This window comes from Macrobrachium nipponense, chromosome 14 (genome assembly GCF_015104395.2).
Source record: "Macrobrachium nipponense isolate FS-2020 chromosome 14, ASM1510439v2, whole genome shotgun sequence".
Lineage (NCBI taxonomy): Eukaryota > Metazoa > Arthropoda > Malacostraca > Decapoda > Palaemonidae > Macrobrachium > Macrobrachium nipponense.
Window position 1 is genome coordinate 76,413,194 of NC_087207.1, and position 12,500 is coordinate 76,425,693.

A 12,500-nucleotide genomic window follows, 5' to 3' on the forward strand; every position below is an offset into this window, starting at 1 on the left:
TGATTCATTGTCCGTTCATCGAAGTTGTACCTGAGTAACCCTTATTCATTTTTTTTATTTTTAGGATTGAAAAGAACATAATTTATTCTGTAATTCTGTCGTGCTTGTTACGATGGTCATACTTTTGTTGTCTGTTATGATTGTTGTTCTCTTTCGCCAGGTGTTTAAAACAAAAGAGATACTCTGAAACTCTCGTTCAGCTTCCGAATATATATATATATATATATATATATATATATATATATATATATATATATATATATATATATATATATATATATATATATATATATATATATATATATATATATATATATATATATATATATATATATATAGAGAGAGAGAGAGGAGAGAGTCATTTGATAAAGGTAGTGGTTTCAAACGGTTTGATGTGGTAGTTTGAAGAGGAAAGGGGAGGGGGGTGGGGGCCCAGGAAGAGGAAAGGATTAAGGAGAGAAAGAAGAGGAAGGAGTGAGGAAGCATTGTTCTAAGTGGGAATCAGGAAGTAGGAAGAAGTGCTTATTATATAGTGGGAAGAATCGTGGGCGCCGTGACCCTCTGTAGATCATAGGTTTTGCCCGAAGAGAGGAATGGGAGAAGCTTCGACAACTTTTCCTTTTTCTTAAAAAAAAAAAAAAGAAGAAAGAAGCGTGCTTTTTGGTTCTAGTAGTAAAGCAGGCTCAAGTTTATTATTGCTAAGTAGTGTTCGTTAGACGTATATTTTGACAAGGGCTTATGATTACGGAAATATGGAAAACAAAAATGGACATGGGAGAAATATTAATAATCCCCATTTCCTCTTCTTAGCGGGGTATGACGGAAGATAATGTCAAGAACAGTAAGTTAGCAGGCTTTTTAAATGAAATATAGATAAGCGCAGAGTAATCCTTCGTGGTAGACCGATGAAACGACTTGATTCGATTTTTTTTTTTTTACGTTTTTAAAATTGGGAGGGGGAGGGGGGGGTGTGTAACCTATTAATCATAGGCAGCCCGTACCAGCTTTAATGAAATGTTGTCTTGAGCTAATTCTAGTTTTTTAATTATTCATTCATTTTCTTTTTCTCGACCTGAGAAATCAACCTTTCGTGATTTCGTCACTCATTGATCTCATTTAAGATTACAATTAGATTCGCCGGCGGTGCGTGTGTCTCATTGATACCAACATTATAATAGTTCAGTGTGATAAGCAGAGTGTAGTCTTAAAACTTGAATCGCTCACGTGACCTCAGTTTAGGTTAAGTTAAGGGGCTCTGACCTTCTGTTGTTTAGACTGAAAAGTCTGGTACTAAGAACTCTGTATAATGTTCTTTGAAATGCTGTCACCTTTAGGAATCTCTCTCTCTCTCTCTCTCTCTCTCTCTCTTTCACACACACATATATATTATATATACATACATACTTCCACACATTTCGAATTATATCGTTCAATTTACGCATCTTGTTTCTTCTGTGTATTCTGAGGTGTTTACTCACCGCCTTCTGTTGTTTATACGCTGAAAAGTCTGTCCATCCGCCTGTGGTGTTTGCACATGATAACACTGCGTCCCGGGCTTTAAATAATAACCTATTTCGAATATTAACGGTGTAATTCGCATACACTAAATTATTAAAACACTTTTCAGTTGCAAATGTACACCCAGATATCCTTTTATTTACCTAAAACTTACACATAGCGTAACTATTTAAAGCCCGGGACGCAGTGTTACCATGCGCGACCACCACAGTCGGATGAACAGATGGAAAAAAACAGAGTATAGGTTATATACGGATGTATAATGTTTTTTGAAATGGTGCCACCTTTAGGAATCACACACACACGCACACACAAGAACAACAACAAAGTAATTTGTAGACTTACTCCCCGAGTAAGCGAAAAAAAAGCACGGACTGGCATAAGCACTGCAAGTTTCACATAGCGCCTCAGTGGCGTGATCGGTACGTTCTTGGCCTGCCACCTCGGTGGTCGCAAGTTCGATTCTCGGGCATTCCATTGAGGTGTGAGAGATGTGTATTTTTGGTGATAGACGTTCACTCTCGACGTGGTTCGGAAGTCACGTAAAGCCGTTGGTCCCATTACTGAATAACCACTGGTTCATTGCAACGTAAAAACACCATACAAACAAACAAACTGCAGGTTTCATATCACGTGGAGATTATTGCTCTACACTGTTGAGAGGTTGTTGCTGTTTAGCTTATGCACAAAAATGTGATAAACTTATATATATTTATATAAGTCATATCACATTTCAGTGATTCATATACATATATCGAGCTACAATGTCCTTTAATATCTAATTCGCTCTACCTCGGAATTAATATATTTTCATATATGCTTAACCGAAGGGGAATTTTTTCTCGATAAGAGACTTGCCTGGACCGGGGCGCGAACCCACGGAGCCTTTCAAATCCTGGAACGTCAGTGAAGCATTACCTACTACACCGCCGCAAGAAGCGAAATAGATATTAAAGGACATTGTAGCTCGATATATATATATATATATATATATATATATATATATGTATATGTATATATATATATATATATATATATATATATATATATATATATATACATACACATATATATACATACACATACACACACACACACACGCACGCATTTTTCACGCGCTGCAGATTCGCTAAGGCTGTGATGCATGTCCGTTGGAGTTTGTAAACATGCCTGCTTTATGGAACACTTGTGAGTGTTTGCGTAAAAAGGGGGCTGCTCATTTCAAATCCCATCTCTCCTCCGTTCTGCAGAAATGTGTGAGCCGTATAACATTTTCGCTTACTCTGGGAGCAAGCCTACTTACTACTTTGTTGTTGCTGTTGTTGTTGCTGTTGGGGTGGGGGGTTATTAAAGCCTATAAAGGTCTGAAAAAGGTGTTTGGCCTTGAGTTCAAGATCCAGGAATTTTATGATAGGATGTTTGTGATTTATGTATTAGAATGAAAATGTAAAACAATAAAGAATGTGCATGTCAAACAGTACAGAAATTATTCCTAGCAAAATGTAATGTATTTATGTTGATTTTCGTTGTTGAAACAAGAATCTACTTTGACCTTAGATTTTAACACGTTTTAATTTAATTTAGGTTAGGAATATAATGTTCACATCTTATGAATGAGGCGACAATTGTGTACGCGTCCCGAGTAAGGTGGAGGTCGGATAACGCTATTGTTTGTACCAGATATTCGGTCGGCTTTGAAATGGGTTCGAAACACTTTCTATACTAATGCGTTAGAGATAAACTGAGGGTACTTTGATTGGGCAAATCGATCACAAAAAGGAGACACTACTGTTGTATGTGCTCTCTCTCTCTCTTCTCTCTCTCTCTCTCTCTCTCTCTCTCTCTCTCTCTCATATTGTAGTAGAGCAATAGATATACTCTACTTAGATTTCCAAAAGGCATTTGACAAATTCCCACACATGAAACTGATGACAAAAGTTAGAGCTTTAGGAATTGTAGGAGAAACAGCAGACTGGGTCGAAGACTGGCTTATAGAAAACAGAGAGCTGTAATAAATGGTGACGAATCAGAATGGGCAGATGTAACAAGCGGAGTTCCCCAGGGTTCTGTCCTTGGCCCTCTCTTGTTTTTGATTTACATTCATAACATTGATGTAGGCTTAACTAGCAGGATAGCCAAATTTGCAGATGACACCAAACTAGCTGTATATTTAGCAAACCCAGATGCAGTGGAAAGTTTAAGAAATGATCTAATGAAAATAATAGAGTGGTAAAAAAAATGGCAAATGCCATTTAACGTAGATAAGTGTAAAGTGTTACAAATAGGAACAAACAACCCTCATGCCAGCTACATGTTGCTTGGGAATGACATAAATAGTGTAGAACAAGAAGAGGACCTTGGAGTCTTTACTACCAAGGACTTAAAATCCACAAAACAGCGCATAAAAGTTTCGATACATAAAGAGGCAGTTCAAATACAGAAACAAGGAAACGGTGCTGCAGCTCTACACATCAATAGTTAGACCCCATCTTGAATATGCAGTACAGTTTTGGTCATCAACACTAAGAAAAGATATAAATAGATTAGGAGTACAAGCAAGAGCCACAAAGTTAATTCCTTCCATCAGGCAAATAGGTTACCGAAGACGACTAGAGAGCCTGGACATGTGTGGCTTAGAAACACGACTATCTCGAGGACAACTAATAGAAACATTTAAAACACTGAAAGGCATAACAAAAGTAGACAGTAACCTATTTACGTTAAACGAAAACCAGGCAAGAAATAATGGATGGAAACTAGAACTGAAGAGATACAACACATAGCATTGTGGGAACTTCTTTACATACAAGATATGTGACACGTGGAATAAACTGCCACCAGAAGTTGTAAACAGCAACAGTGTGGAAGAGTTTAAAAGAAAGCTAGACAAAATCATTAGGACTGTGAATGCACAGTAAAACCTGCTCTTAGAGATAAGTGAGCACACGATGTCTCCTCGGATGGACTAACAAGTCTTTGAGACATCCTAATCCTTGTAATACCTTGTAACTCTCTCTCTCTCTCTCTCTCTCTCTCTCTCTCTCTCTCTCTCTCTCTCTCTCTGTTCACATTATATTCCTCTCAAGGATATATAGGAAGTTGATGGTAATCTTGTTGGTAGTATATTCTCTCTCTGTCTCTCTGTCTCTCTCTCTCTCTGTTCACACTATATTCCTTTTAATGATTTATAGGAAGTTGATGGTAATGTTGTTATTGGTAGTATATTCTCTCTCTCTCTCTCTCTCTCTCTCTCTCTCTCATTCTGTTCACACTATATTCCTTTCAAGGATATATTGGAAGTTGATGGTAATCTTGTTATGGGTAGCATTCAAGGGTAAAAGTCTAAATATGAACTATGCGTTTGTACTTGAAGGTGAATTTCCCCTGAGGTCATTCTTCCACACAACTGACCAGTGCAGGTTTAGTGCTACCCATTAAAGTTAGATTTGACAGAAATTTCAACCTATCCTTATTCACCCTAGGGGGGTCTAGTCCCGCCACTGCTCCTCAGGCGGTGCACTGTAGGCATTACCTTAAGGTTCTTTGCAGCATCCCTTCGGCCTCTAGCTGCCATCCCTTTCATTTCGTTTTATTATACCTCCGTTCATATTCTCTTATCTTCCATCTTACTTTCCAACTTCTCCTAACAGTTGCTTCAGCATTATTTTTATCGCCGAATCCTAGTCCAGTTATCCTGAACGCCACTATTACAAGTTTGATGTTTCCCACTCACAAACTTATTTAAAAAATTTCCAAGCGGTGACAAACCATGGTAATTAAATGTGAGTTGGTTTTTGTGTATATATATATACATATATATATATATATATATATATGTATGTATGTATATATATATATATATATATATATATATATATATATATATATATATATATATATAAGAAACACACGTATAGTTTTTGTGCCCTCGCTCGCCTCATTCTTGCAAGCTATCGACCAATTAGAATGAAGTCCTTTGGTTTCTCACTGACATTCGCACGCTTGATTGTCGTGAGTTCCATTGTAATTCTTTTGTATTAAAAAAAATAAAAAACTAAGACGAGCACCCGCTGTCATTTGAAGTGATTGTCATTTTTTAAACATATATACAATCCTTAATGTGAATGTTTTTTATATAGATTTTGATTATTTTTTATTGTTATTACATTAACTTGTCTGTGCAGAGTTTAGATTATCACTAGTTCATTCTTTATTTTAAATTACCTAAGAAAAAGTAAATCATGACGAATCATCTGTCGTTTAATCTTCAGGCAACTTTGCTCAGGTTCATTATCCAGTGCTGTTGTTACTATCAAATAGCGCGCCTGCATACCAGATGCTTGTACTATCTCCTAACCGTGCCATTCCGTTAATCGAAACTAATTGACTACATCTGTACCTAAATAAAGACAAAATCCACGACTGCTTAGTGAAGGACGAGAAGCCGAAAGACCTCTCATTGTTTCACTTTCCTTCGTGAATTTTCTCTTTATTTTTATATTCATCACGTTCCATATTTTCGTGATTCAGTTATACATCTGTACCTAAATTGATCGATTACCATGACGCAGTTTGTGCATATCAAGATTTGGTTTACATCGGTTAAATAATTCTTCATACAAAGATAAACTTACCTTTAGAAAAGATTCCTTCGGCTAAGGTCCTCATTGTGGCGTATCATTGAAAACTCATAACTTCTCGAATATTTTCTATTTGATTTCTTTCAATACTTTTTGTTGATTTAATTTCAATCCTTGATACCGAGTCCTAAAAGTTGCCCCCTTTTTTTTCCCTATTTCAAAGGAAGTTCAGGTAGAATTTTTTTCTGACAGCATAATTTCCAACCTTAAAGCAAATATCATTTTAACAATACACGAATTAAAACCTTGTCACCCACAGTACACTATGATTAGGCACTAATTTTAATGGCTGCTTAAACACATGCGTATATACATATATACATGTTATGTATAAATATATATAAACATATGTATATATAGTTTATATTTACATTTATATTTTCACTTTCTCATCGGTGTCTAGATATACGCTTTGTTCAAGTTTCTATTTTGTTTTCAGAGGCCGCACTCATTGAATATAAAAAATCAATTTACATATAGCACACACAAACACACTTTACACACACACACACACACACACACACACATATATATATATATATATATATATATATATATATATATATATATATATATATATATATAACTCAACCTTCAGATTAAATTTATTCTTTACAACTGGATTTCCTTCAATTGTGGTTCACCAACATCAATTATGTCATGTGGATAAAACGGGTAAAAAAAAAAAAAAAAAAAAAAAGTTGCTCACAAGGGTCTTTCATGACAATCCAGCGGAACAATTTTCTTTCGCTTTTAATCCCGTATCGTAAGGACTAACGGACTTCGAAAGTCCAATAATTTCCAAGGAACTGAAGCAGATAAATCCAGGGCAGTACATTCCAGACGGGGGAGAGAGGAGCTCAGCGGGACGTCGTTCGCGCGACCACCAGACACACTCTGACTTCCTCCCGTAAACTGGACTCCTACCTGGAATCCCACGTCACTGGCAACCTTGCTGTTGCATCGGAAGATGATGCCAGAGGTCTCCTTCTGCAGGATATTTGTTTCTACGCGAGCTATTTCTATCTCATTCCCCTCCCCTCCTGCAAAAAAAAAAAATAAATAAATAAGCTAGGAAGAGTGCGTTAAATTCCTGAACGAGATCGGGTACGATATTCGACGAGAATGAAGGAACGACAAGAATGCAATTCATTCAAGGTCGGGGGGGGGGGGGGGGGCGCGCTCATTTACTTCCGGAACAGCTGCTGTTGAGAAGGTCTTCTTCCGTACTACAGCAGCTTCTCTCGCACATTCATTGAGGAAATGAGTTAACCGTGGGAGTCGTCACGACGATCTCGGAGGAAGCTTGGCATCCTCGCACGCACGACAAAAGAGAGAGAAATTATGTAATACAGTCAGGCCAATATCAGCAAAAGTATGTGGGACACATTGACTAATATATATATATATGTGTGTGTGTGTGTGTGTGTGTGAAGATAAGAGGCCCCTAAAACACTATTTGAACGTCGCAACTATATTATTTCTGGTACTTCCTTCTATGCCCTTGTTCACTGGTAAAATAAAATACCCAAAATATATATACAGGGTGTTTCGAAATTAGAGCCCCCTTCTACAGCATAAACTAAAATTGATATGAACAACAAAAGTAATTCAGAACAGGCATTTATTTAAGTTTCTCTCTTGAGTATTTGATATTTTGTGTGGCCTCTATCTGCCTGTACCACAGCCTGCATTCTTGAGGGGTATGATTTCAGCAAATAGCAAAATAGCCGCGACTCGAACTCCATTTCCCTGAGCACTTCGGTTACCTCTCTTTGCAGGTCTTCGAGGCTTGGTATACCATCATAGTTCACTGTGCGTGCTTCAACACGATCCTTTAAGATATATCAATGTTTTCACACACATTAAGGTCAGGGGAGCTACCTGAAAATTCACTTGACGAGAAGAAATCAATACCACTGTTTCGAAGCAGCTCCTGTGTCTGAAGAGCCTTACCATGCAAAAATGTGACTTCTTCAACAGATAACACATTTTCAGGAACTTTGAGGAAAGGAAATACTCCACCAGTAAGCACAGTTTCTCTGAAGTATTCACCATTCCATGACTGTCCTTTTTCTTTGATGATCCACATTAACCATTTGGCTGTAAAACAGAGAAAAATTCACAAACATTCAGGAAATTTCACAACTTGTCGATAGCACATGTCATCGCTGATATCATCCAACTTTGCAGCCAAAATGATGTCATTTTTATGATTTGGCTTCCTGACTGTGTAAATGAAAAATTCATCTGATGCGGCAACATAGATAAAGTCATCTTCATCCCAATCTGGTTTTTTCTCTGTTGCTGAGTGATGTTGGGCTTTCTGATAACATGAAATGGCTTGATACCTGATTTTTTCAACTCATTATAACTTCTCTTCTTTCCCTTTTCTGTTTCTAGTTCAAGCGCCAATTTACGTAAAGACTTTCTTGGTCTACCCACTGCCTCAGCTATGTCTTTTGGCTCCTGAAGTCCTCCACTAACGTTCAGTTATGCCTGTGCAGTTTTAAGTGCACCGTTGGACTGTGCAGTTAAAATTGAGCGTTACTGTGGACAACCTGCACAGTTTTTCTGGCCTGAGCAGGTGGCCTGGGTAAATAGCTCATCTCAATCGATGAAGCTCAGTCCAAACGGCTGCACATGCGTATTGCAACTTTAATGTGGTGGAGGCAACTCATTTGGCTCAGTTCGCTATCTGTCCAGAGACAGATAACATCTACTAATAAAGAACCCTGAGCTGAGTTTTATTGAATTGACAAGTGTTTATACCCAAATTGAGGATATATTGGATTTACTTGTTTTTAATAATTTATACTGAAGTCAGAATAATATATAATTGTAGTTTTGGCATTTTTCCACGGGAAAAATGATAGTGTATAATGAAGGCTGAAAGTGAAGGCATAATTCTTGAATATCTTGTAGATTTCATTGAAATCTATATGAATGAAGCTTTGCTTTGGCAATAAAATCCAAAAGCTATTGTAACAGATTGAGCCTATGTATGGTTATTCGTGGTTATAAACCATATATTCAAGAGAGTTTTTCAATGAGAATAAATATTTATTATGACAAAATCATGTAAAACAAGAATAGGCCTAGTATATGCATCTATTCATGATTATGCACCATGTCTGTAATTCGTTTTTAAAATGAGAACAAAATAATATTCCACTTTCTGACCAAACAAAATAAAAAAAAATATCGGACTATGTTTGTTTTTTCATTGCTTAGATCTCACTGAAGTTCGCTTGGAAATGAAATTAGACTAATCAACAGACTAATGAAACACAGGACAGGAATACAGTAGTGAAGTAGGATTTGCATTCATTGTAACACGTCATAAGAAAGTCAATCTTTAAACGAAAACAAATCAGTATTAACCCCTTTTAATGAAAAAGAAAAAACATTAGGCTTATATAGTATGTCAACTTTGAAACGAAAGCAAGTCAATTGCAGCCAGAGCATCGTGTGTTGACGCGCCGTGGCTGTTACTGAGGACTGAGGGAACGGCTTGTATCGTTAGTGGCGAAGATTTGCCTGCACAGTTGGACTGCGCAGTTATAACTGTGCAGGCATTACTGAACGTAGTGGCGGGGTTGAGAAAGGACTTCAGGCCATCCAAGATTCTCACTCTTTTCGCGATGACAGTCATGTGGATTTTTGTTCCAGTTTCTTTTAACAAAGGAGTAATCTCTTTTAATGTATTTAGCTATCCAGGAACGTGAAATGAAGGATGCGCCAGCATCCCTGGCCTCTCTGAAGGTTATAGCCTGGATTCGGTCAATCCATCTGATTTCCTCCACGCCGTTAGCCATAGCTGTGTCTAACTCCGTCACTCAGTCTGAAAATACAAGAAATGTAAGATGAAAAATAGCTTAATAGAAACTTGAGATAATGTACTTGGAGATAGGCTATAGCAGAAAACTTCATAACTTTCCATTTGTTCTGTGGAGAGGGGGGGGGGGGGGCCTCTAATTTCGAAATACCCAGTATATGGTTGCAACGTTCAAACAGTGTTTTATAGGTCTTTCATCTTCATTAAACTGCTGTATTACAGTAAAAGATTTATATATATAATGTGTGTGTGGATGAATAAATACATTTGTATACACACAATATGTATATATGTTGAAAAAGAGAGAGAGATTAAATATTTAACTATTGCAATCTGTCCAATATCACCCTGCACCTTTCCCCTTTAACCAGACCAACGTTGGGGTAAGGGATCTTGGTTGCAAGTTTCGCTAATCTTTGCACAAAGAAAGTAACATCATTACCTCATCTTGATTGTATATGACCAATTTTCCGTCTTAGGAATGAAGCGGAAAAGAAGAAGGAATAAGCCGTTCACCTTGTACTGGTTCGTTCATGACAGCGCAAGAAACGCACACACATTTCTGTCACGTTCAGTACCACAAGGCTTTTTTTTTTTTTCGGAATTTTTGTTCCTGCTGTGACCCGATTGTGGAATAATCTTCCCCTTCGGATTTTCCATCGTTGAAGTTCCTGATGTTCAGAAGAGGTCTCTCATAGTTTTTATTGTTTTCATCTCTCTCTCTCTCTCTCTCTCTCTCTCTCTCTCTCTCTCTCTCTCTCTCTCTTATTTCGTATAAGTTTTTCTTTGCCTCCTCATTTCTTTTTCGTACTGAAATGCTTTTTTGTTGGAGCCTTTGGCCTGGTAGCATACTGCATTTCCAACTAGGGTTGCATCATGATGATAATAATAGTAATAATAATAATGACAATGTGTAAACTGATGACCAACGAAAAACAGTGATTGACCGGGTTCATTATTTTACTTAATCATTTTAGCTGACACACACACACACACACACACGACTAACGGATGTGATCGACTCCCTTCCTCAAAGAATATTTTGCGGAAAACCTCGCTTACGAAGATGAATAACTGACAGGGCTTGTCCATGCGCACGTTGTACACTCAGTAACATACCTAATGTAAGTTATTCTGTGTCTTGTTTTTTGACAAAAATGTTATTCTTTGTCTTGTTTTCGGACAGTTATTCTGTCTTGTTTTCGGACAGTTATTCTGTCTTGTTTTCGGACAAAGAAAATGTTTTTTTTTTCTAACAAAAAAAGTCATTGTTTCCTAATAAAAAAAGTTATTGTGTATTTTTTCGGACCAAAATTGATCCTTTGTCTTGTTTTCTGACAAAAAAGTTCTGTCTTGTTTTCTGACAATAATTGTCTTGTTTCCTGACGAATAAAAGGTATTCTTTGCCTTGTTTTCTGACAAAAACTATTGTGCCTTTGTTTCTGACAAGAAAGCTATTCTGTGTCTTGCTTTCTGACCAAAAGCTATTCTGCGTCTTGCTGTGTGACACACACTGTATTCCAAACCTTCCATTTGCCGTAGGCGCATTGGCATTGAATTAGACCGATGCATCGCCAGGGAACGACGGCGACGAGCTTTCGGAGTCTTGAGTCTGTTTTCCATGACAGCTTTGTCCTTGGTTACACGACGAAGGTGAACGCGGATGTTCTCGTACGAGAAGAATAAAGGCAGTTCATGATTTCTTTGCAGTTTCGAGGCCGCAAATATCAGAGGATGCCGAAATGCTAAAATAATAAGGTGCATTAAGTCCCGCTGCCACGTCTGGTCGTACCGGGGTGTTGTGACGCCACTTTTAACAGACATAAATCAGTCAATCAACGGTCGTGGCGGGTTGTGACGCCAGGTTTAATAGACGTCAGTCAGTCAATCCATGGTTGTGCCGGACAACGGGAATGAAGCAACCTTCCATTGTAGTAGTTTGAAATCTGTCAAAAAGGAGCTAGACTAAGTCTCGAAATCTCCACTCACTGTTATCTTCTCTGTCGGTTGGTAAGAGTCCGGAGGTTCATATCAGGCTTCTTACTCCCTTTTACATCTTGTCACACTTCCAGACCGCCTTAGTTCAAGGGCCTGTGTAGCATAGTGCCGGCTGAATCCAAACCAGCTGACGAACAGACAATTTGCTCGGAAGAAGAGCACTGTCATTGAAAGGTGGTGACATTTTACACACGCAGTCAGGACCATCGAGAAACAGTCGTAGTTGAACACAAAGTTTCAAACGGCACGTCCCCCCTGGGAAGACCCAAGGGGGAAGACCCAAGGGGAAGACCCAAGGGGGAAGACCCAAGGGGAAGACCCAAAGGCATTAAAAAGTGTCGGATTGAGCGGCGGCTTTCGTCACCTCAGAGAATGTGTCGTTCCGAATCTTGAGCCGTCCTAACCAGGTGTCATCAAACCTGACAGCGGAGAACGAATGGTCCTGTAAGTCCCCCATAGAGAGAAGGAACAGACGACCTACGTCGTATTTAGATTAAGGGCGTATT

The 12,500-nt window shown here is 38.1% G+C and overlaps 1 protein-coding gene across 3 annotated transcripts in view; it reads right to left on the reverse strand.

Annotated features, from left to right (window-relative positions):
- Positions 1-7,092, reverse strand: part of LOC135226593 (uncharacterized) — an 18,986-nt gene extending 11,894 nt beyond the window's left edge. Inside the window, exons 1-2 of one of the 3 annotated variants that reach the window (XM_064266286.1) lie at positions 6,995-7,092; positions 6,153-6,363 (exon numbers count right to left, since the gene is read on the reverse strand). In XM_064266286.1, coding sequence (XP_064122356.1) covers positions 6,153-6,186 — 34 coding nt within the window. In that variant the 5' untranslated portion in view covers positions 6,187-6,363; positions 6,995-7,092. Of the gene's footprint in view, positions 1-6,152; positions 6,364-6,867 lie in introns of all 3 variants that reach the window. The other 2 variants (XM_064266287.1, XM_064266288.1) reach the window with 2 other exon arrangements.
- Between the last annotated feature and the right edge of the window lie 5,408 nt (positions 7,093-12,500).